At 41.3% G+C, this 27,040-nt stretch overlaps 1 protein-coding gene across 1 annotated transcript; it reads right to left on the minus strand.

The window, feature by feature from the left end:
- LOC116311183 (norrin cystine knot growth factor NDP) lies at positions 1-23,254 on the minus strand. The gene is made up of 3 exons (XM_031728224.2): positions 23,064-23,254; positions 11,739-12,184; positions 1-1,221 (listed from the first exon to the last, which is right to left on the minus strand). Exons 2-3 carry the CDS (start codon positions 11,946-11,948, stop codon positions 997-999), a joined length of 435 nt encoding a protein of 144 aa, XP_031584084.1. The 5' UTR covers positions 11,949-12,184; positions 23,064-23,254; the 3' UTR covers positions 1-996.
- Between the last annotated feature and the right edge of the window lie 3,786 nt (positions 23,255-27,040).

The following is a 27,040-nucleotide window of genomic DNA, read 5'->3' on the forward strand; positions in this document are numbered from 1 at the left end:
TAGTGAGTGCGAAGTTCTGTATTCATCATGTTGGACACAGGACATGTCATTACTAACAATACGTTACAGGCAATAGCGGCAAGTTTAATCAATCCGGCGTGATAGTAGCGGCAGTTACAATAACGTCAACATGAACATCACAAAGATCCAAGTAGAACAGGTTATACTTTAAATGAGCACTGATACCCTCGGCAGTCTATTGACAGTCCACGCCGCTGACCCGGAGGCTGCTAAAAGCTTCATCAGTGGTCTTCTTGCATCCTCTGGGCTCCTCTTATGCTACTTTTTTTTTTTTTTTTACTGTTCATTCGATGAGCTCTCCTGTCAGCATCAGTCATGTTTTACACAGCTAGATGAAAGTCTGCAGGGAGTGTGTAAAATGTTACTGGGTGAGTAAGCACGGCGCAGGTGCTCCACTGTAGATCCAGCACATGTCAGGGCTCATGCAGACCCGCTCGTCCTTTCCCATGCTGCTTTTTAACGAGGCATTTTGTTTAGTCGTCAAACGCTTTTTTTCTTTTTTTCTTTTTTTTATGGAGCTGGGAGAAGGCTGTTACAGATATTTGCAATGAGCTCTCATTCTGTGGTTCTTGAGCGTGTGTGTTATGAATTACGGAGGCTTATAATGAGTGCAGTGTGTCTCTGCAGCGAGGAGGGTCTCCAGCAGGCTCCTGGGAGCTGCAGTTTGTGGTGTCTGGCCTTGTGAGCTGAAGAAATATGCTTTGCATTGTTTGTACTGATTGAATGCACATAATAGAGAGGGTATAGTATGTTCTGTCTGAGTCCCAAGGGCTGTAGGTCAATTTTAAGGCCCACGTGAGGCTGATCTGACTGCTCCAAACTATCACTCACAAGTTAACAACCAGCATCTCTGGGGCCATTTTCTGATCCAATAATCAACCAAAATGCTTTGGACAGCTTGAGAGGAAGGTCTGTGGCCAAGAAAAATGCCGGCTCTTGAGAGTCTTGAGGGTCTGGGAGGGTGCTGCTGTCGGCTCAGCTGCACTCCTCGCAGTTGCAGGCGAGGATGTATCTGTAAGTGGCCGTAATGCGAGTCCCGCCAGTGCAGCGCAGCCTCACCGCCTTCAGCTTGGAGGTGTGCGGCCGGCAGCAGGAGCAGGTGCTCTTGAAGGGCTGTTTGAGCACTGAGCTGAATGAGATGAGGGGGTCGGAGCGGGTCGTGTGGCTGCAGTGGCCCTCGCAGCGCGCCAGCAACACCATCTGGAAGAAAGACGTAAGGGAAAAGGCGACGTTATGAAAAATACAGATAAGCATTTTTTGTTGACCTTCAGGCTCTTTAAGGGGAGTAAAAGGATGTTTGGGCTCTGTGTGTGTGTGTGTGTGTTTGTCTTGAAATCCTGTCAGCCTCGGCCTTGCACCTGCAAAATGAGAGAAAGCTGTAAGAGCAGTCACACACTCCTACACCTGCTGCAGCTCAGGGTCACACATTTGAAAGAGGTTGGCCACATTTTTTCTGTGTTGTTTAGAGGGAACAAAGCCAGCATATGAAACCTTTCCCCAGTTTAACCAATCAGCACACACACACTCACACGCACATACACAGCACCAGCCTGGTTAGTGTTGTGACCGTCCGACCGGCATTCCTCTGTAGGTCACTGCATTCCTGTCGCCTCCCTAAACTGACTCCTGTGTCATGTCCTTCTGCCAGCTGCTGTGTGTCGCCACCCGTGTACCCACTTTGATAAAGTCCTGTCTGGGGCCACACACACACACACACACACACACACACACACACACATATCAAGAGTGTTGTCGCCACTTTAAGACCATTTGTTTTTGTCCTGGCAGAGGATCAGGCTATCAAACTTTGGCCTCCTCTCTGTCTGCACCTTTCCTGCTCCTCCTGTTACTCATGAGCCGCTACATTAAACAAACCTATGCTAGCTTCAGTACTGACACAGCACTGTTCAAGTGCCATAATGAACTATTATCGGGTGAACGTACACCATTTTCAACGACTCAGTTTGTACTTCTGTATATTTCCATTCTCATAGGTGACGGCTGATGGCCACCCCTCTCTGAGCCTGGTTATTTGGAGGTCTCTTCCTGTTAAAAGCGATATAAAGTGATATAAACCATTACTAAGCAGTCGTCATGGGCTCATTCAAGCAACTTTGTTCACTTTGGAGGTTCCTTGAGGAACATTTAGAGGTTCAATTTCAAGAAAAGGTTATTGGAGGAGATTCTGATAACTCAAAACTTTCCCAAAGGAAACTTATTTAAAAAGTTAGTTGCAAATTTTCAAGATGTAGAGTATACTTTTTTATTAATTTGCACCTTTATCAGTTTTTTCTGCAAAATAAAACATCACTAATAACAGAATCTAGTGACAATATACTGCTGTCGGAGGGATTGTTCTTTTAATACAAAAAAAAAAAAAATTATTATTTTAGATGCAACATGTCAGTATCATTTTCCCTAGTATTATTATTATTATTATTTATTATTATTATTGTTATTAATTGTATTTGCGGTAGTAGTAGTATATAATTTTGCAACAAACTGTAAATTTCCTTTGAACTATATTATAAATGATTAAATATTACTAAATACAAGACTAGCTTTGTATTTATTATTTATATAATTATTTAATATTATATAATATACAAGTATTATATATTTTCAAAAGGGCTTGTACCACCTTGTGGCCCCCTCTGGACATGCCCCTGGTCCGATGAGCGTTATATACATGTAATTCCATACATATAGGAGAAATGTCATCAGTGCAAATATAAAGCACATCGAACTGATTGTTGTTGTAATTTGGTGCTATATAAAGAAATAAAATAAAACTGAATAAAATTAAATAGAACACGATAGTTAAAAACTGAAGGTGGAGTGCAAAAGTACTGGAGCTGGATGCGTGTTATCTGTGTAATAATTTTTTTAAAGAATTATGTTAAATTCTTGAATTCTCATGATGAAAAGTTAGCTGTGATTAATCATGAAAACTCCAATATGACATGAACCTTGCATTCATCGGTCTGTTGTGTTTTAGTGACAGGCGCTGTGGTTACTTTTTATAGAAAAACTTTAACTGATTAGCCTTTTTTCCTACTTTGGTGTTTTTATTGGCAGTTTTTAATTTGAATTTGAGGTTTTATGCTCTAAACTCAAGTACTTTTGTAATTAGGAATAATGGTGCTTATTTTGGCTGAAATTACTTCAGTGTTTCCAACAACAGCTGCTGTTTTACTTAAAAAAGTCACTGCTTGGATTTTCAGACTAAAACTGAGCAGCATTAGACTTTATTTGAGCCGGGGTTGCTAAATGCACGTGGATCTGTTAGTTAACAATGTACTTACAGTACTTAAAATAAAAGTAATTATTAACAAAAAATTCAAAATGAAAGCATTAAAACCGCAGCAGTGTTGGTGTCCAAGTTTAGACAGATGTGATTACGTTAAGAACTAAGATACTCAAAAATAAAGGATGACTTTTCTGCAACCCTGCACTGAAATATTTGTGATTCCCGTGAGGAAGTCCCATATGTCCTAAAGACAAAATCCAGAGAGTCAACACAGTAATCTGTGCTGTCGTCAAATGAATAGCTTGTGTGACTGATCCATTCAGATGTATGGGACGTGAAATATTTCCTTTTTTTTGTCTATATGTGTGGGATGGGGGATGGGGGAGGGGGGCTAAGGCATGCAGTAAGGCATGTTTGCTTACTGTAGTCTCTTACAGCAAGAATATTTTTTTCATTCATTTAATATATTTTGTTTTACAGGCTGAAGTAACATCTTGGCCTTTAGAAGGTCTCTAGATCCACTTCCTGTTTTTTGTCGTTGCTTGGACGTGTGGAATGGCTCCCTGGGAGTAATGGCTGACACCTGGGTTGCTCATCTGCAGATATACAATTTGAGCCTACGGACTCAGCTGCTCGCTGACCTCCAGATTATTTGTTTTGACTGATCATTGTCACCATTATTTTTTTGGTTTACTTGCACAGCACTTGTTCACACAACACACACATCACCAAAGAACTCACTGCATGTTAAACGTTTTGGTGAAACAACACATTCAGTTCAGTTTCTCATATGAAAGCTTTTGCTTGATTTTATAGTCTGAGGTCACCTCAGTATCTTCTGTGCTCTGATATTTTATTTACTGAACAACACATTGATTAATCAGGAGCAGAAGTAATAGTTAGTTGGAACCCTAATTATAAAAAAATCAGTTTTTAACCTTGAAATTTTGTTTTTTAATGGGATTAAAATTATAATTAACCCTGTAATGCCAAGTATATCAGATTTGATGCATCAGTTTTTAAGAACTCTAACCCCCTTATATGTTTTTGTTGGTTTAAGATAAACAAACTATGAAAAATAAATTGCACAGAAATCCTGGACGTAGCAAAAATCATACAAATTAAATCTCATACATGCAAATTCGTCTGAAGGGTCGACAAACACTAGTTTGAAAGAAAGGAATTTTCTGGAAATTTTAGGGCTTTACAGGCTTAAATAAAACTCAAGGTGAAGAACTAGTTTTACACTGGTAATAACTGGTAAGTGTGTTTTGTGTTTTTGAACACAAATCAAAGGCAATTTCTGATAAATCCATTTTTCAGATGGCTTTGGACATTTCTTTGAATAACTGGACCCTATAGTTGGTTTAGTGTCACATAAATGACAATGTACAGTATAATGACAGTATACTCACTAGGGCTGGGCTATATCATACCGTTCACGGTAATACCGGTGTAATTTTGGGCAACGATAGGAAAATTAAATATCGCGATAGAATATGGGTAAAACGCGCATGCGCAGCGCCTATGTTTACATACGCACATGGCAGCGATGCAGAATGAGAAGAGCGAAAGTGGATTGTTAAATGAAACGGATGAACCAGAATTGGTTTGTAAAAATGCTGCAACTTCAGTGGTGTGGAACTGGTTTAGCTTTCGTCCGTCAGATACACAACAAAGCACTATTTTTTGTAGAGCATGCTAGCGGGCCGTCGTTATTACCGTGTTGTTTGGAAAATACGGCACACTTAAAATCAATCCTTTGATTTTTCTGAAAATCGTCAGTGCCCCTTATAATCCCGTGTGCCTTATGTATGAATTCTGGTTGTGTTTACTGACCTCGAAACGGTTTTATGTGGTACACGGCGCTCGAAAATCTGTCAAATGTTTCAGTACGACTTTGCTAAGTTACGAAGCCGCACCGCTTGATGGATTGTCGGAGCATTACGGCTACTGTAGGCAGGAGCCTCGCGGAGTGATACGTACTGTGCTTCAACATAATATTACTGTATTGTAGGGATGGGTATTGATAAGATTTTAACGATTCCGATTCCATTTTCGATTCTGTTTAACGATTCGATTCTTTATCGATTCTCTTATCGATTCTTGTTTTTAAAAAGGAGAACACTAAGGTCAATTAGCTTAGAACTGTTTTATATTTTCTCTTTCAACAAGATAGAAATTTAGGAGTAACATGGCCTTACAAACCCAACAGTGAGATCTTAAGAGATCCACAGCCTACGGCTCTTCAATGGGGTGTCACAAAATAAATATTCTTCTGTAGCAATAACAAAGTATAACATAAATTATTCTGTAGCAATTACACAAGAATATCCAGTAATGTCCCTGCCTACAATTAAACACATTCACTTACCATCTGCTGTGGCAAATGGCTGCAAGGTTTGACCACAAACTAGTCACTGCTCGACATTCAGGCCTGAAAAGAGACGCTACCGGTAGACTGCAGCGACAACTGCCAGCGGCGCCAGCCAGACTCTGTCTGTTTGTCTCATCATGGTCACCTAAATGCACAGTAATGGCAGGTTTTGTAATAAGGCAGATCGCGCTAACATAATATGCACTGTTAGTTGATTATTTACCTGCCGCGTTAACGGAGATGACGTGCAAACGTTACCGCTGCTGCTGCTGGGTTGAGATTCACGAGTCCGGGCGGTTTTGTGAGCGAATGCTTTTGCATATTTGTAGTGTTTCCTCCCTTAATGAAATATCTACTTTGCAAGTATTGCAAGTTGCCCTGTTGTCATTCGTTCTTGTAAAGTATAAACAAACTTTTAAGCGTTTGAGCCACTTAGGCGCCGTGTTTCCTGCCAGGTACCCTCCGACGCCTCCATAGCGTGGTGGCGTCATTCGAGGCGACTGGAATCGATAAGGGAATCGTTTGCAAAATGGCAAACGATTCCAAGGAATTGAAACAGTGGGAACCGGTTCTCAACAAGAACCGGTTTCGATACCCATCCCTACTGTATTGTGTGTGTATAACCTCTTTTTAAGTTTTGTGGATATTCTACATGGTTATGCTGAGGATATGTCGGCCAATTTCCACTGGAAATGCCTTTTGGTTAAACTGTCAGCAAGGAATTTGCACTGTTACATTTTTATATAACTTTAATGCACATAAAAAACAGCTGCTTGTTTAAGTGAAAATACATTGATGGGGTTTTTTGCACTAATAAAGTTGTGGAGTTGTAAAGTATTTTGTCTAGTGTCAATTATATCGTCAGTTATATCGTTATCGCAAATTTTCAAATGTATATCGTGATAAATATTTTTGGTCATATCGCCCTGCTCTAATACTCACACATCAACACCAAAAACCCAGCAGGGGCGAAAATAAGCAGAGAACAAAGAGGGAAGAAAAAACATCAACATCTTGAACAATTTTTGACTCATTTTTACTGCACTGCGAAAAAACAAAACAGTACAATTTTTATGTTTGTGCACAAAAAAGTACAATAAATAACCACATCAGTGTGTGAACTATTGTTTTTTCCCTTCACAATTAAAATATCTTTAGCAGACTAAAGTTTAAGTGAAGCTAAGACGTGAAGAAAAATGCAAAGTGCATTTCAAGCATAAGTGCAGGTGTTCCTGATCACACTGATCAAAGCTCTGTACCTAAACACAGCACAGCTTTCATTAATGTCATTAGCAGCAGCTGTGTTTATCTACTGTTTTATTCCAAAATGGCTGCTATGAATTTTGCTGTTTCGATGATTTTGTTTAGCTCCGGTGAAACAGGTCACAACTGCTGATGTTACTTACATTAACCCAAGAAAGCAGCAGTTCAGCACTGACAGGAAACCACACACTGCGGATCTCACCTGTGTGCTTTCATCATGTTTTTTGCTAATAAGTTGAGACAGATGCTCAGACAAGAGTTGCGTTAGCATCTAAGCAGGAAAGTCGTTCAAAAACAAACCCAATCCTATTTCTTTGCACGCTGCGCAGTGCCAGGATAACCATAATGAAATCCCCGGGTTTGTTTTTCTTCTCCCCTCAGATCCACAGAGGACATTATACAACTGCTTCCACTGGCTGAGTTGTGCTCTTCGCACCCTGTAAACTCAACTTTATTTGTGGAATTAGCATAGCGATGGTGTAAGTTCAAATTTACAATGGAGGAGATTGCTACCAGAATATTACTCAACACCTGAGCTGCAGACAGCAGAGATTCGTCGGCAGCTGCTCTTTTTCTAGTCATACAGTACTACTTGAGCTTGAGCTGCCCCAAATTTCTTTGTTCCTAGGAAAACAGGGAAAATGTGTAACAATACACAGAGTATAGAAGGCAAAAACACACAAAGTCAGTGTTTTGTATGACCACTTTTATGACCACCTTTAAAGCTTTCGTTATTTTATTTAAGGAATCGTTTTTCTGGCTTTTTGAAGGTCAGTCAACACTGTTCTTTGGATGTTTCTGCCTTTTGTTCTGTTTTCTGTCAAGATGATCCCACACTGCTTCAATAATGTTGAGGCCTGGGCTCTGGGGAGGCCAGTCCATGACTGATAGTGTCTCATTGTGTGTTTTTCTATCCAGATATGCTATTACTGTGCTGGCTGTGTCTGGGATCATTGTCATGCTGAAATATTAAGCTGTTGCCTATCAGAGTCTTTCCAGATGTTACTGCATGGCAGATCAAAATCTAACTGTACTTTTCTGCGTTCATAATTCCATCACTGTTGACAAGATCCCCAACACTACTGGCCCCAGGCCAGGACATGTTTTACAGATGGCTGTAGACATTCGCTGTTGTCCCCCTCTCTTGTTCATACAAGTCCTGTGATGATCCATCTCTATAAGACCTGGTGCCACTGAGTTTTTAGTCCAGTTCATGTGTAATCTGGCATACATCATCCAGTCTTGTTTCTTTCATTTAAGATACATTTGAAAAATCAAACCATAATTGCCTCCAAATAATGTGGAACTTCTTGTACACACACAATTTTCTTCTGTCTTGATTATTGCTGCTCACTTTTCACGTGCATTTCTCAGCCTCCTCAGCCCGTCTTCAGTTGGTACATAATGCAACAAAACAAAAACTAGCCGGCATTCAGAATCCATTTAAGAATGTTACTAACAACATATAAAGCCCCTCATGACCGGCCTCCTGCGTATAAAGCAGAGCTACTGAGACATCATAACTGCAGCCAACCTCATCTGATCGGGGTCTCCTAACTGTTGCTCTTATTTTAAAGCTTGTGGTAATCACGATTTTGTGGTTGTAGCTCAGGTTGGCTGAATCTGGGGTTTGTTTCAAACATCTGCTGCAATCTCATTTCTATAGTTAAGCTTCTACTTAATCTTTTGCCATCTATTTGTGGCCTTTTGTTCTTCTGCTATGTGTGTATAGGACTGTGTATGCAGGGATGAAAGTGACTGGGTAATCGACTGTGTGCTTGCATGGTTGAACATGTGCACTTAACTTTAATGCATTTTTATCCAAACTATGAAGTCCTTTGTAACTGTGTTTTAAAAAGTTCTATATAAATAAAGTTATTATTAGTATATTTTCCCTGTTTCCCTTCCTTCTTGCCTTCTTGATGGTCATCAAACTGAAGTTGGATCAACTGGAGTGCCAGATGCATCACTCAGGTCACTCTTGTGTCAGTTTTTTTTTTTTACTGGATTTTTATCTGTTTCTTAAGAACGGGCCTTTTAGATACTGTTCATCTGCTGTATATTTTTAAGTCTGACACTTCTTCTTTTGTCCCCCAGTTTCCTCTAAATATTTCAGGGCACAATGCACAACATGATGAGATATGCCAACAAGTTTTCAGCTAACAGCTCTTTCCAAATCGCCTACTACTACTATTTTATGTCTATCAAACTATGTGACAAAAGACAAAATAAAGTGACAGAAGATACTTTTAAAATTGCATCCCTTTGTTAAATGACTTTGTTAAATGACTTTTGTAACACTTTTAGAATTAAAAGTGAAAATCCTCTGAAAATGGTCAGGTACAAGGACTGGACTGAAAATGTTCAAAGAAAAGCTTTGAAACACCTTCAGACAACCTGAAGACCCATCACTCAAGACCACTTTAAAAGAACAGGCAAATCTGGCTTTGCAGAATCAAAATATAAAGAAATGACAGCTGGCTCAAACTTTTTGAACAGTACTGTACACAGCCAAAAACTTTAGATCCAGGGATCTAAAGGGATCGAGGGAATGTGAAAGTGGAAAGACTCGAGGAACCAATATAGTTTACCCCAGAAAAGAAGCAAACAACAAAAAAGAACACAACAGTGTGAAGGCCCAGGAGGGAAAAAATCCCATCGTTTTATTGGTTTCTATCCGCTGGCACCGCATATAAAACAAAGGACACGACCACATGCTAACTAGCACATAACGCACCAGCACAAGCATAAAAGCCGGCAACAAAGTCAGCCACTTACGTAGGTTACATCGTAGGCGCTACAAAGATTCACCACAGAAGTCTAAATCAGGCCTGAGGTGTAAAACAGTTGCTCAGTCAGGCTTCCACTCAGCGCTCTGTGCGCTGTAATAGAAAGCCAAGCTCATGCTGAGTGTGTGTTCAGCCCTGCCTCGCCTGAGCCGAGTTGCGGTTTGGCCACCTGCTTGATGCACTCAGAGTCAGAATATTATAAAAAGACCAAAGACCAGATCACTCACGCTAGACAAGCAACTGCACTGGTGCGCAACAAAAGGAAAGAGGGAAAATCGACAGCACCTTCCCACAATAGCATTCACATGTTTGGTGCTACTCAATGGGATCATCAGTCTCTTTACGTCAAGTGGCTGTCTTTAAGTTGTCAGGAGACACACCACACCATTGTTTAATCACTGGCTCTCCACTTTTCTTCTTCTTTCCTCACCCCATCTCTCTCTCTCCCTCTCTTTAGCACCTGGCGTCGCACGAGCGAGCAGGCTAACAGCGACGCGATAGCTTCAGCCAAACCTGAGCCCCAGCTGAGGTGCAGAATATGTCTGCAGCGTGGCCCATCTCCAGAACCACCAACACACACACACACACACACACACACACACACACACTCCTATGTGACTCTTCTAAAAGAGAGATGGAGATTAAGAGAGCAAAGGAAAGAATGATACAATAGAATGGTCAAATGGAGAAAGGCTTTCAAGGGGAAATGAGCAATACTAGTAGAAAGAACGGAATTTGTGAGAAAAATGGCTCTTAAGTCATTGCTGAGTATTATTCTTAGGCTCAGGGGCTTGATTTGAAGCAAATGGCCCATTACCTTAAGGAGCTCTGTGCAACCTTAGAAAACCACTGTTATTACTGACACCTCCACCCAGGTGATCAGTAGGCTATAGCTCAGGTTCATGCTCAGCTTGTACTTTAGCCAGTCAACACTGTCCTGTAAAAAAATGTTGTTCTGTTGTTTGTGCTGTATTTCTTGTATCTTGAACAGAAACCAGGAGACCGGTATAAATACTGGGTATCAACATAAAGACATCAAAGCTAAATTGCAGATAGCTTGCTAACCACCTCCATGTTGAAAAGAAAACCATATTTTGTATAAAGTAAATATTACTCATAGATATTTGTGCCATTGCATGATTTACTAAAATCAGCACCATGTGACACTTTATAATCAACGATGACTTTAGCTGGGCAAGCTAACCAACTAGCATTTTCATTCAGATATGATTTTCACTGACAAGCAAGATATGATTAGCCATACTCAGTTTTGGTAACACTAGCAGATAAAGTAATTTTAAAATGTCCAGCTAAGGTATTAGATTAATTAGCAAACCCTGCTGTTTGCACTTTGGCCATGACTCTGAAAACCAAACATCCTGAAGTCCACCACAGTTTCCCCTGATGGTCAAATTTCCACTTGGCCAGGCAATCCAACTTAAATAAAACTGTGTTCTGGCTAATTTCAGCTCATCAGCTAACATGGACAACTTGATACCAACACCAGGTAGCTAGCTAGCCTGATGTTTACTCCATCCTGCAGTGTATGACAGTGCTTATTATGTATACATTATGTATACACACATATGTATACATATACACTGCTTTTTATTCTATTCTATTTATTATTTTTTTTATTTTTTTATTTATAAGAAACTGCACAATGACAATAAAAAGCTCTAAGTCTAAGTCTTATTAGTTGACTTATGTTCTAAGCTGTTGTTTTCTGCTCTTGACACTTGCACTAGAAGGCAGGCACTGAGGTACGCGGGGTGTAGAATAATCGTCACATCCTTTGGGTTTTTGTGGAAAATCTCAATCACATCGTTCACATAGAAATCACACCACCGGCTGACAGAGGGAACTGAGAGACTCGGGGATGGTCTCCTTTTTTGAAGTTATATTGCACTCCATTTAAACACTGGCAACAATAAACATTTAATACATCAAACAAAAGAAAAGTCACATAACAAACATTGACAACTATCTAATTTCATATAAAAAGGTTGGCTTTTAGTGTGTTGGTAGGTGTATTTACCTTGGAGTTGCATTTATAAATTGGGTGCGTGATGGTCTCCACAAAGTGATGCCTCATGCAGCGGTCTGGGTCAGCATCTCCCAGGTGTGCGTGTCCGTTATCGCTGGCCTTGTTGCTGCTGCTGGCAGAATGGACCAAGCCCAGGAGGGGGCAGCACATTAGAACCAGCAGAAGACCAGAGGGGGAGCCCCCAGAGATGGAAGGTTTCATGATCGGGCCACCCTGAGGCTCTCGATCCTCACGGGATGTCCAACGTGTAACGTAGTTCCTTTTCTTCCTCCTCCTTACACAGTCTGTTCTGTCACAGGGCTGCACAAAAGGAGATTATCTTTGACTCTGCTTTGTTCCTGTCAGCTCACTATAGGTTCAAATTCAGCAAGCTTTAGGTAGTAGGAGGGTTTCTTGGGCAGGCTGCTCCATCCCCTGCTGCCTTAATCCATCAGGGTCTGGAAGCAGAACACAAACATAACTGCATCAATGGAAACATGAAGAGATAAAGACCAGAAAAAGCAGCAATATTGCGTGTGGCTGTTCTATGTTTTGTCCACAAGTCAAACTGTTCCAACTGCTACAATTCGTGTGTAGTGGATGAAGCTATCTCCAGACACAGTTTTTTTTTTTTGCCAGTTTTTGAGATTAATTATTTGAGTGTGTGCGTCTCAAGAAACTGGCCGTCTACTTTGTCTCCTTTATTCCACGCTCAACCCAGTACGCCCACACACGGCACACACATGTAGACACATAAGTCCTTGTGCTTTTATTACAGAAGAGAAACTTAAGCCATGCACAAACAGCCCGCAGCCGGGCCTTTTCCTCTCCCCAGGAATGACTTTTTCATTAAAACAATTCACTTTCCCAACAAGCCCTCTCATGACTGCAAGCTCTCTGCATATTTTCACATTTATTTAGGTTATTCTTTTTTTCAACTTCATAGTTTTATAGTCCTTCTGACAATAGGGTTTTTGTTAAAAGTGAGCCTGGTTCTGGCTGCGGCAGGTATGCTGAAATGTGTTGTGAATTAAGTGCATTGTTGGGTGAGAGAGAAAGGAGCAAAATAGCTGTGTTAAAGTTTATTAACCATTATTATCTATCTATCTATTATCTATCTATCTATTATCACCAGCTACCTATAAATTCATACTTTGTGATAATTCTAAATACTTCAACCTGATTTATACTTGTGTGCTAAAGGTTTACGATGAAGTCGTTACACATGGAGTCGCAAGAGCTGTATTTATGCTTAAGTGGTTATTCAAAACACAGGTACAATTAAAAGTTGAGTGTAAATCATGGCTTTGTAAATGTAGGTGCTCGTTAGTGTTGCTGTGGAAAAATGTGTCTTTTACACATTCATTGTTCAGTTGCTTCGGGATGAGAAGAAAATATCAGCAGTCTGATGCTGCTTGCAATGGTTAGAAAAATTCCAGGTCATATAAAGGGATAGGTCAGATGAATACTCTGTTTCTTATTACTCCTCAACTAAATGAATATGCATTTCTTTTCAGGGACAACTATATAACCCCACTGATGTATTTTCCACTCTGTCATATGTCAATCAGTGGTATTATTCATTGTCACTGGTAGGTGCTTTAATCCTTGAAGTTGAGAAGAGTTTAACGTTTGAGCATAAATGACTAGCCTACTTCATGCTGCTGGCATTTATTTCCCTCACCGTCACTTGTGACAGTGTAAATGTTTAAATGGTAAGATGACCTAATCGCTCTCTATGATCTGAGGTTGCTATGTTGCTGGTTGTTGCTTCCTGTGTGGACACCTCTTGACATATGATGAGTACAAGTAGTTATTAAGTGATATTGTCTACTTAAAAAGTTTGCGAAATGTAACCTATTTGAATAGTACTTTGATAATACTTGGAAATTATTGAAATTTTAAGTCAAGACAAGTTGTAACTAACTCTTCAGTCAATTGCTTTTAGTCACATAACTAGACATGAAATGGAGTTACATTACATTAGAAAATGAAAATGTAACTTTAATGCATTAGTGTTTTTGTGAGTGTGCATTAAAACATCTGAGTGCTAATCACCCACCTGAGCCTTCTATGCATCCAGTTGCCTTCCTCATACAATATGCACAATTTGAGTTGCTTTAGCCGAGTCACAGTTCAACCCAATATCTTGGCAAAACGTGTAACAGACATGCCGGTCCATCGTGTCCATTTCACGCTTTGCCTCTCCAAAGCATGAAAAGGAGTACCAGCAGGGGAGGTAATATATTGAAAGCCAAGAAGTCGCTATTGACCAAGGATGGAATGAAGTACATTCCAGGGTCCTTAATCACCAGAAACAATTTGCAATAATTTGCAGCAAGCTGTCGGTACTGCTAGTAAAATGATCAAACCTAAGGAAACATCTTCAGCCTGTAGAGAACTTTTCTGTTTTATTACTTTGAAGCAATGCATTTGGCACATGACTAAATTACTTATAGTCTTCTGTTTTAAATCTATATCTAGCAATTTGTGACCTACTACATTTCAAGATAACTTTCCCAACAGGTCAGTTGCACTAAATGTGTTATAATATGAACAGAGGAAATACTTTCGCAAAACACGAATACATGAAATTCTGTTATTATTATCATTTTTATTACATCTCTTTTCAACACTGCACCATCTTGCACTCACTTCTTCATCTGAACTAAAACCAAGCATCTAGTTCGGGTGAAGCCTTTACCCCATCTCTTCATCTTCAGCTCCCCTTTAGTTCAACCCCAGTGTTTTTCTTTCTAAGGGGGAATCATTTAACCTTAACATTCCTCTTGAGAGAAATAGAAGTATCATTTGGCCTGTTAAAATAAATATTCCCCGAGATGTTTCGTTGGCTTGTCGAACATGTGCTGCAGGGTTTACATTGCAGTCGGCTCATGCAACAGGCTGCTTTACACAGCCAGCACCCATCAGCACTTCCAGCTTTGCCAGCCATACCGTTACAACGAACACTGTTATCCCCGTCTCTGCTGCTGGTATCGCTATCAGTATCATTAGTGTGCATGTCTTAGAAATTACACAGTCAAGTCATTGACAATCAAGCAAGTGTGTACAGTGAAATCAATTCAGTTCCTATATAAGACAGAGCAGGGAGGAAAATAGAGGCATCAGCCAAAGTGGACATTGAAGCAGATGTTGGCTTGTTTTTACTAGATCGACATAATCTACATATTTACGTCCACCTATGTGAATATAGCTTACAAAAAGTAGAATAAAACTAGATGTGGAAAAAATATCTATTATGAAAAAAAATAAAAATTACACTACACTAACACTAACTGTAATGATTTTGTGAACTTTGAAAATGAAAATAAAATAGAAATATAGAGGAAATATCCTTTAGTGTCTGTTAGTTTGGTAAACCTTTAATTACAGCTTGCCTGATGACACTGATAGACATGTTTATCAAGACTTTGAATGTCCAAAAGAGTCAACTGCTTTCAAAAAATTCTGTTTTTATTGTAATAATTGTAAAGATTTTCTCAAATCTTGCCTCTGACATCTTCCTTTTATACAGTAACAGCTAAACTAGACTTAAACTCTGATGCTAATTAAAAACTAAAAGTAAACATTTTATAAACTAATCTGAAGCAAGAAAATCCACTCTGGAAACTAACTGAAAATAATACAAAATAAAGGCTAATTCGAAAATACAAAACTATGATAACTGATCTGTTTAAAGACCAGATTAAGCAGCAAAGGGGCAACGAGACAAAAATTTGCTGTCGGGCTCGTTTTTTACCCGAGACTACCCTCACTTATGCCTCTGTGCACACCTTGCATGCCCTGTGGCCTCCAAATTCCCTTTCAGTGCAGTGCGCACTACAGAGTACACATGACAGCTTCATTACATCCCCAGAGACCCAGAAAACAACCAATACTCAAGTGGTAAAACAGTTCTTAGGTTTTCTGCATGTCAGCTGAATTTGTGATCAACAGGTTTATTTTACAGTGAATGTGATCTAACTGCCCTATAAAATCAAAGCAATGCGGACTCACAAAATTAACTAGACCTTTCTTCCAGCCTCTATAATCAGTATTTCTAAAACACTTGAAATGATCAATGCAACAGGAAAGCGTTTGCTCAAAGAAGCATAGCAACTTAGTGAGTAGGTGGCAAACAAATTAGCGCATATAGCAGTTAAAAAGTCAGATACCTTCCTAAAAATCCAGTGGACACAAAGAGTTAAGAGGACTTTAAACTACAGACCTACATTCAGCAGGGGCTGAGAGACAGATCTACAATGAACTGGAATACTGCTTAATATCTACTGTATTCAAACACACAGATGTCTGGATAAAATGGTCATTATCAACTTCAATTATGATAATATGGTTTCCCTGCTCTCAACTGACTAAACAATGAATTATTGACGATTCAACTGATTTTCCCTTTCAAATTGCCTATTAAAAGTACACATGCAGTCAATCTGTGAATTTTCTGGCTCCTGTAGTTTTGGCGCTCAGTGACAGCTGGATGCTGCCTTAGCTGGACGACAGTCTGGTTTTGGATGAAAGAACAGAACATATGTATGTGATTGCAGCATCTCCTAGCCCACTTTTTAAAGGAAATGTGTTGAATCAGCTCAGATCAAACATGACAATGTAACTGTATTTAGGTGTTTTCACAGGAAAAACATCCGCAGTGTTTCCTCATAAATCAAAATTTCCTCTCAGAACATGTGTTTTTGTTAGACAACAGGCCTTACCATGAAGAAAAACAATCAAAGTTAATGACGGGAGTGAACCACCTAGTAAATACCAGGACAAGCCAAGCAAACTTTATTTTACCCCAAATCTCATAATTTTGGTCTCCAGCCAGCTCTGCGCTCTCTGATTACTAATTAGTTGAGCTAGCCAGACATTTCCACCTTTTTATGTGCAGCAGGGAGATGACTTTCTATTGACTGTCGTCTGCTTGTTATGTATCCATCTGAGGCAGCTTCCCTCTAACATCATTGCTATGCAAGCAGGGACGTGCCCTTACCGCAAGGTGACCACACATCATTATTACTGTCTCTTTTGGCAACTCATGCTTAAACTCTGAAAGCTGGTCGTATCAATACAGAGCTATGAATGGCAGCTGACTCAGATAATGGGGGCTTTCAGGATAATATATGGAGATTGTATCTGGCTGAGTGAGTTCATTACTGCACTGTGAATGTACAAACTGAGAACTTATTAATGTGTGAGATGCCAGGTACCTTATACTCTCACCTATCCAGCTCATATTTATAGAGATCTTAGAGTTTAGAAAAACAAGCTCTATTGCCCCGTCCACCCCATTCCCCCAACCGATCCAAGTATAATGACCAGCAAACCCGAGACCGTTACGGTCCATATCTTTCCTGGATCTATTGTTTGGAATCAACCCCATCATCAAGTCCAACCAAGCTTGTCTTTCTGATATAATTACAAAAACAAATCCCCATGGTGTTCCACTTAAACCTGAACCTTTTCCTTTTTCCAAAACCAGTGCCTCTATCGTTCCTTTCCCATCACATCTTTCTCTTTAATCCCCAAGACCAAGCAGTTGCACCGGTACTGTCTGATGTCTGATAGAAATGATTATTTCTGGGAGGAGTGCTGGATTCAACCTCATTATGTCACCTTGGGTCCTTACTGCTTCCATTATAATGTGCTGCTATGTGAGCAATACAACAAGTCATTAATTCTGAATTACCCATGAAATTTCACCTCAATTAAAGTAAACAACCTCCTTTGATGATTGTTGCAGAAAAATTGCTGCAAGACCAGGTCCAATCCCGTAACCTCCAGGAAAAAAAACACCTCATCCCTCATCCTCATCACATGGATAACTTCCATTTGGTGTATCACATACATCACTCGGATTGATTTTACTTTAACAAATCCAGGTTCTCAGTTCTGTTAACTGAAAGCCTGTGTCCTGATATCCGTGACAGGAATCCATGTTCAGAGCTTAGTGGAATAGGAACACTGCATGAGGTAACACTACAGGAAGCAGCAGCTGGACCGCTGCTTCAGAGTGTTAGACTTGTACTGTTCTAGCAAAGAAGGAGAAAGTATGTTGTGTTCTACAGAAGCCAGGGACATGGGGGAGATATGCTGAATTAGCTATCACAATATTGCCAAGTCTAAGGCAAAAACAAGTAGTCCAGAGTAGCATTATTACAAAAGGAGAAGGATAGAGTGACAGTTGTGGGGTGTTTTTTTTATGTAGATATTGAGTTAAGACCACCACTAATAAAGACAGAACTTTCAACTAAGTACAGTTACAACATATTAAAATGTTTAATATGTTACCTTAATTAAGATAGTTACACAAGTAAGTTGAATATACTGCTTAGAACTAACCCTTTAATGTGTACAGCTGACGCGTAAATATATATATAAATATAAACTTAATGGCTACTTAGTTTATATTATACTACCAACGTTAACAGTTACAAAAATTATGATTATAAAAAGACTTAATGTGTATTGCTTACTTGGAAAGGTTGCCTGAAGAAAGCCTCTTTTCTCTCTGTAGAGAACATGGCACCACAGCTTAGGTTTGCAAAGCTGTACCTGAATGAAAAACGAGACTTCTGGAACAATGTTCTTTGGACAGATGAGACTAAAGTGGAGATGTTTGGCCGTGATGCACAGCATTACATTTGGTCAGCACAAACATCTCATACCAAATGCCAAGCATGGTGGTGGAGGGGTGATGGTTTGAGTTTGTTCTGCAGCCACGTGACCTGGGCACCTTACAGTCACTGAGTAAACCATGGAACGCCTGTGTATACGCCTCAACCCGAATGAAATGCTGTGGCGGGACCTTAAGAGACTTTTGTATAAACAAATACACATAAACCTCAATGAACTGAAGCAACATTGAAAAGAAGAGTGTGCCAGAATTCAATGTGAGAGTCTGATAAAGCTATGTAGAAATGGATTACTTCACATTATTGCTGCTAAAGGTGGTTCTACGAGCTCATGAGTTCATGGGGTGTACTTAGAGTGAGGTGAAAATGCAGTGTCATGAATGTACGCTTTGGTTTGTGAAGTAAGGAAGCATGCTCTAAACCCTTTTAATGAAACATAACATTCTTTTTACAAATTCATTCACATCATTCATGTGGAGAAATTCAGAGCTTGACAGACCTGAGATGACAGTGAGTTACTAAGAAATGATTGTAAAATCATTTAGCAAAAAGCTAATAGTTTTAGCTTTAGATTCTTCGTGAACATCCCGCTTCTTTGGCCTATACCAGGTAAATGGCATTTATCCATTACCTTTATTTATCCTTTACCTATCTCACCCCAACGATTCGCGGCAGATGGCTGCCCCAACCCTGAGCCTGGTTCTGCCGGAGGTTTCCTCCTGTTAAAAGGGAGTTTTTCCTTCCCTTTGTTGCTCATGGGGGGGGTCATATGATTGTTGGGTTTTTCCTCTCTATGTATTATTGTAGGGTCTACCTTACAATATAAAGCACCTGTTGTTGTGATTTGGCGCTGTATAAATAACATGGAAGTGAATTGAATGTATCGGTAGAGTGCGTCCACTGCTTTGGGTCTTACTCAAACAAATTGGAACTTCAGTAATTTGGCACAAAGGCCTCCAAATCTAAAGCAATCTCCTTTCCTCTTTAACTGACCAACGTGAAATTCCCAGTACTCAGAAACTAATAAGAGTGCCAAAGCTGGAGCCCCAGAGGCAGACGAAATTATTACACAGCATGTATTATTTGCACTGTAACTCCAGGCCTATCTCTAGATCTGTGCTTATTGCTTATAAAAATACATATCATCTGTCATAGAAAAAATCTAATTAAACAAATTCCCCTTCATTTTTTATATAACTTTAGCATCATAGCCAAAGGGTGGGTAATTTTAAAAAGGGCCCTGTACCTGCAAAGAGATCCAAACTGGGTTAAATATATAATATGTGGGAATCCAAACCACATTACTACAAACACAGCCCCTCCTTACACACCACAGTTTGTGTGGTCTAAAGGTTTTGGCTTCAGCTAGTTATGAGAAGATAATTCCAAGCTTCAGAAGTGCAGACACTGTGATGCCTCTCTTAAAGGCTACTGTGGGAAAGATGCCTCCCCACGCTCACCTGGGATACAGAGACAGATCATGACGGGTCTGAAATACAGGCAGGCCAGATCTGTGAAAAGCTTCAGATTTTTGACTACTTTTGGAGTATCTGTGGTGAACAATATTTTCTTACCATTTGTAAAACCAAGCAATCGATCAGTTCGCACAGACAGTGACAGCAAGAACTGATTTCCCTGTTTTCCACTGCTCTAAGATACACAAACACAAGTCATAATGAAAACTTTTGTTCAAGAGGTACAAGTGAAACAATTACGTTATCTCAAAAATCTGTTATGAAAAGTGACACTGCGCTGACGCCCCAGTGTACGTGCCATATGTTGTGTAGAACAGAATTGCACAATACTTGTTATCATGTTTTCTGATTAGCAGTGGGGTGCAAGTATAAATATCCCCTGCCCACCTTACTTATGGGTTTTCATCTCACACACACAAACCCTCACATATGTACATAAGGGCTGTGTCATGTGGTATTCTCGTGGGTGTTATTATGCTCTGAACATTGCTGGGATGTTGGTGTGTGATGGCACATGGGCTGGGTAGGGGGAGTTGGATCTTCTCAGGGATCCTCTGCTTTATCACCTATGCCTGGCGGCAGCTGAGTACACAGTTGTTGTCCAGTGATGGGCCTGTCTGCAGTCACAGTGGGGAGCTCGGGTATTAAGCCCCCGCTGCCCTGCTGAGAAAAACAGGTGCATCACAGGACGATGGAGGAGATGGAGTGAGGACGAGGTGACAGGTAGAGCGGGGGAAAAGGTTGCTTTATGATCTGTCATGAATAACTCAATCTTGCCTTCTCTCCTACATTTACTGCTACATCATCACCCTCGTTTCTGATCTGCTCCTGCTCGGTATCATGCCCAGAGTTTACGTCATGATTTTCTATTCACCACCACCACCACCTGCCCTCATCCCCAACCTCACCCCCTCCATTGTTTCACCAGCTTTTAATAAACTAAAGGGCAGATTCCTGACTGCAGTGAAATGAGGGGGGGTGGGGGTGTACAGAACCACAGACCTGTCCAACCACACACACACAAACACACACACAGTTTGGCATGCAGAGTGCCAAGCTCTTCCACTGTCTACTGACGCCAGCTCTCAAAACGCACACACAAACTTACTCTTCCTCTCTGTCTAAAACACACACACACATTCACCCTCTCTTACCCTCCCCACGCGCCACTCTCCTAAAAGCTAAGCTCCTCACTAAATATATCCCCCCCCCAAGTAAAGATAAGACAAACAGTGTGGATTTGAGAGCACTGTACAGCCAATGACAGGCGGCCGTGTGAGCTGGAGCTAATCTTATGTTAGCTTTACAATTTAGGCTTCTCAGAAACAGTGGGAAATAAGAGGCACTGGGATTGGAGAATTCACAGGGAAGGCATTTGTGTAAATATTCTCCAGTTTCTTTTTCTTCTCATTTAACCAGAGTGTTGGAGCTGTTTGGTGACCGCTTTGATAAAAACAGAACCCCCTAATCTTCTTGAGTCAACACGCATGCACCTCAAATCCCTACTCCATCTCCTCTGCTGTTCTCTCCATCCGTATCAGAAAGAAGTGGGGGAAAAGAAAAGCTGTGGTGAGCTGTGGGCTAAAAAAGCTGCGCATGTAACTAGATCGATCCTCAATGCAGCTCTGGGCCTAAGGCCTTTTTGAAAAAGAGGGAGCGAAAGGAGTCATGGACGCATTTGTTTTATCACTCTGGACCGGGTTTCTTTGGGCAGCAGATATCTGCCACATGCTCGTCTGGGTGGTTGGTATTAAGGATCCCCTTGATAGCCTCAGGTTCGTGTAGAGCATCCATTTGTCAGAAGCACATTCCTGTGGCAGTGAGACATTGTGAACTGCCTATCGGAGCTTCAGCACTGTCCAAATAAATATACTCACAATGGGCCCCAGTGTGTGTGTGTGTGCGTGTGTGTGTGTGTGAGAATATGAAACATGAGACACAAAACCAAGTGTGCGCTGCTCTGCCAGAGCATTGCTGTCTATCTGCACCTGGCTGACTGTGCAGTGTTTCAAACACACCTCCTACTCCTTGTCTTCGCCTTTTTCTCTTCCCCAAACAGTTCAGAGGTGATTCTCAGAGTCTGCGGCGCTTCTTTCGTTACCGCGCAAACTGTTTCTCATCTGGTGTCACCGGAAGTGGATGGCGATGTCTGGAGGGCTGTTTGCATCACACGGTCTCAATCGCTTTCTTTTTTCCGCCCTGTCTTGTGTCATGCTCTCTCACTCTCACCTCCTCCAGCCCTTCTTTTCTCAGCCTCTCTCACACATCTCAGTTTCATTCTGTTTCTCCTATTTATTGTGTCCTCCTCCTGGCTCTGCCCGTCTCTTTCTTTCTCAGATGATTTTTTTCCCTTTCCTCCTACTTGGGCTTCTTTTCCTACCCCACTCACATTATCCCACACTCTTTTGTAGCCACTTCATTTTTCATTTAAACACCTTCTCCCTTTATCATTCTCACACACACGCACACACGCCTCTCCTCCTCAGTCAAATCAAAGTGGTAGCTCGCCTCCTCCTCCTCCTCCTCCTCCTACCTACCACAGAGTCTATTGTATCTGTCATCATGTACTTCTAGCATAAGCCAGCAGCCTCGGGGTCCAACATAACAGGCCAAGTCAATCATACACTTACAGCCATGAACGCACACACCTGTAAAACACATATTCATGCATCTCTGGAGATGTTCACTATCAACGCACAGCGATGTTCATTAACGTCCCGCAAGCCACGCGGGTTCCCACTATCCAGCCTCGCTGTCAGTGCCTGATTAGCAAATCCACCGGCGCCAACACAAACATGTTTCCTCTTATTACAAATCATGTCACACTGCGTCCTAATCACAACCACTTGCAGTTTCTGGACTCACACGGTGTAGAAACGACCTGCAGTAAAACAGGAATGCACACCTGAGCTTAGTGATGTGCAACAGAGGAAGGGAGGAGGAGGGGGAGAGAAAATAAAAGTGAGCAGGAGTGTCAGTCAAACTCTCTTTGAGCGAGCCCATGTGTGATGTACATACAGCTACGTAAAAATGCACACACGTGAAACAAATCCAGGGTATAGCAGTGAATACTTGGATCCTTGATGGCATGCCTGATACAGAGTTTGATTAACTACAGTTGCAGCACACAGAGTTATAAGAAAAAGACAACAGGATGCACCCAAATCTGTAGGAGTGCAGATTCAGAGGTGTGACACCCAGCCTGATGGTCTTACCTTCAGTGACCGGCAGCAGAAAGACAGCAGAGGTATCCGGAGAGGCTGCATGCAACACTGGATTTGTTGTTCAACTGTTGTTTCCCAGCCAGCTCCTCTCTCCTCTTGTTTCTACCTCTCTCTCTCTCTCTCTCTCACTCACACACACACACACACACACACACACACTGATTGTCTGAGCGCTCCTCTCTCCTCCCTCTCCCTCTCTCTCTCTCTCTCACCTCTGCTTTCTCTCTCTTTCTCCCTCCCTTGCCCCCCTCTCCCTTACTTTTCTTTAACAGGGAAATCACCAGATAGAGGGAGCAGCCTGGATGCTCCCCGCCTGTGAGGACGCTCATCACATGTGGATCGTGACACAGCAATCATATATCATACGCCCTTTTCCCTTTTCCCTCTCTCTCGCAGGCACACCAGCTGACGCACCGACATGCTCCGCAGCGGCAAATGGGAATTCCAGGCTTGGAACGACTCTGCTCGCCCCATCAAGAGAGAGCTGACCAAAAGCTGCAGCCAGTTTTTTACGAGGTCAGGGTTATAAAACTGTTAGCAGATTTAGTTTATTTAAAAACAACTGGCCCCTACGGCCCTTCCTCTTCACGCGGCGTCCCCCCCATGACACAGGGGGTAGGGGCGGAGGGGTTCGCAGGTGTGGTGGTGGTTTGGAGGGGAGGAAGGAAGGGGAAGGAGAGAAGCATATTTGGGATTGCAACTCTGAGATACCATTTACTTCCATTAGAAAAGCAAAGCTACACATACGCTGAATATATTGAAAAAGGAGACATTATGAAAAGCGCCAAATTATAACCGAATGAAGGACTTATTTGCCAAAAATTACTCTGTGTTTAAAACACAGACACACAACCCGGAGGGGAGGGGAAATATGAGCACAAACCTAAAGTCAGTTGTATGTTTAGAAATGATGAAAACAAACTGCAATATAGGAGAGCCCCGAGTGGATCCAACTGTAATAACCTCATCCATCATTCTCAAGCGGCTCAATATGAAGACAGACAGACCCTGGAAATATTAAAGGGGCACACTGCTGTGAAGAGAAGGCAAATAATGAGGCTTGCCCTGAAAGTTATATATTCTCTGAGGCTGCGCGCACGACAGTCGCCTGATTATTGCAGTCGATTACGTCAGTGACCTCGCTTCCTTTTCAGCATTTCTGGATAGGGAATTATCAAAAATATGACAACTACCTGATGTGTTTGTGGTACTGGGATACAGAGGGAAAAGGGTATTTCACAGTTTTTACACAGGCACAGAGAGGCAGAGCCTATTAAGGGACTAGCTCGTGCCATTTTTCATCGCCTCATGAAATAAGTAACGAGTTCATGGCCCCCCAAAAAAGGTGTAAAAGAATAACACGTGTTTGGTGACAGCCTATGCTCATATTGTCATTGTATCACACACGAACATGTCCTTGGTATGGGGAGTAAAAATTCTCAGGGGAAATAAGGGGAGAGAGGTCCACCACACTAAGCAGGGCTTACAGGGTCAAAAGTTTAAGAAGCACAATTACCTGGAAGGCCTCAGCTGACCCTCAAATTTCTCGCCTTCTGTTCCCTCTCTCTCTCGCACAAATACACCTTCGACAGAGGGGATTTACAACCAGCAGCAGGAGGTGGGGGTGAAAACTTATATGCCACCAACGGGCTCCTAGAGAGTGAGAGCGAGAAGCACACGTAAGTGTTTTGTGTTTGTGTTTTGATTGCACTTTCAGGCATTGTAAAAGATCGGGCCGGCTGTGAATGGTGTCAAATTAAATGGTCATAACTCACCTGGACTGGAGTCTGACTGCCTCTCCTTGGCTTAACTCGGCTTGTGTCCACATGAGAGGTGGTGACAGGGAGTAAATGGCTTCAGATAATGTATCATAATATCACATTAAAAAAACGGTCAGTGGAGCCAAATGTGAATCCCATATGCGGGGAGAAGAGGGTGGGGTGGGAGGCAGAGAGCGGAGGAGAAAGGCCAGAAGACATATTGAGCTGAAGGGGGATGCACTGAGCTGACATACCGCTGCAAAAGCAGCTTCCTGACAACTTGGACAAACTCTCTCACTCTCTGCAGTTTTAGCTGGTAAACGGGCGGTAATAAAAAGCAAGAATAATGTGACAGCTGCTGGCAGGTAACTTACTTTTTAAAATTACACCTCGTTTCTCTCTTTGTTCGGCTCCATTTTAGTGACGTGTCACCACCTTAAGATTTTTTTCGCTTCAGTTGCATGTGACAGCGGTCCATGTCTTTATTAAGTCCCACCTTGGCTGTAGGCACTCTGATCCTCCTGTCCCTGTGAGCACCAGCACTCGAACTGGTCTTCAACAGGATTAGCAGGGCAGGGTCATATCGCATCACCTGAGTCACACATTTGCTGGCCTTTGGGCATGGTATCCTAACACCAGCAAAGAATTTATGGTGATGATAAAGCTCTGATGCCCTGTCCAAAGATGTAAACATTGATATCTGTCAGTTTTTAACTTGTTTCCTTCGGAGCAGGACAGCTTATTTCGAGCCACTTCATATCGTCTGCGAGACACATAAAACAGCAGACTGACTGATGGTGAACACACACGTATTCAGTCTTCATTTGGAAGCTTAACTTTCAGTATTTTTGAAGCTGGATGAAAAAAAAATAGAAGTGGGCTATTATTTTTGGAGATTTATGCAGACCAGTGTGCAACAGAAAAACAGGCGTGTTTGCCTCAAAAGTGGTCTCCACTGGGAGCCAAATGCCTGACAAAAATAGTCCCATAGTTGTAATTTAAAGCTGGTGTAGAATAACTTTCTCTGTTCTTGACCAGGTAGAGTAATGTCACAGCAGCTGCCAAAGACAACTTGGTGTTTGATGAGTGTACCAGGTCTGCCTATGGAGCTCAGGGAGAAACACAGTTAGCTCAGAATCAAGGGATATTGTCTAGTACAGCAATAAAACTGTGGTATCAAAGAGAAACTGCACGGCTCAAATGGCGATGAGGGCGCAGTGAGTGCAGACCACACCGTAGCTAATGATCTTAACACTCATTTAAACCCAAAAGCACATAGCTGTGTGCATGACATTGCATGGGAAATCAGAACAACCCCACTGGGTGGAGGGTTTGTGGATAAAGGGATATAAGAGAGAAAGTGAAAGATTCTGAGATATGGAACAAAAAAAAAGAGCAAATAAGTGCTTCCCCATGTGCACCTGGGGCAGGGTCTGACCCTGTAAAGTGGGGTCTAAGCCTTAGACCCCTCTCTACCTCCACCCTCTCTCTATACCAATGGCCATAGGCACTGAGCAATCACCGGAATGAGGGAGAGCTGCAAAAAACAATCTACTAAACTCACTTCATTCCCATAGAAGTACCATTAAAGTAGCTGCTCTACCTCTGCAGCCCACTTGGGACTTCTGAGTCAGAATCAACAGGTGGAAAGACACCACGTTTAGTGAAGGTAGTTTGAACTGTGCTACAAAAACACTCTACCTGTGTTCAAAAGGCAAAAACAAAAACCAGCCAACAAACAAGATACTATCTAGCTCTCATTTCCAAAGGTTTTCCAAAGTTTTCATCACAACTTGTCGTTCCATCTCAAATCAGATGATCAAAAACTCAAAACAGAGATTTGTTCTATTTGGATTAAACTATCTGCTCATATTTTGTTTTTGTGGTAAAACTTGTTATGTTTCCCCAATCCAGCATGAAAATTTCAGGCTTTTATCTTTAATCACTTTTGAGATAATCATATTCAAACATTGTCTGAGATTTCAATGTGCAAAAAAAAAAGGCCTGAAAATGGATAAATGGACCATTTCTCCAAAAATATATCTTGAAAGTATTTGATACATAAAGCTACAATTTCACAGCAAACAGAACATATGTTCAACCTTTGAAACATAAACTTTCTAGGCATTTTTTTAAATGCAGAAAATGTTTTTATAAATGTGATGATTTAAGAAGAAAATGGAAAAAAATCTATACATATTTAACAAA

This window comes from Oreochromis aureus, linkage group 16 (genome assembly GCF_013358895.1).
Source record: "Oreochromis aureus strain Israel breed Guangdong linkage group 16, ZZ_aureus, whole genome shotgun sequence".
Lineage (NCBI taxonomy): Eukaryota > Metazoa > Chordata > Actinopteri > Cichliformes > Cichlidae > Oreochromis > Oreochromis aureus.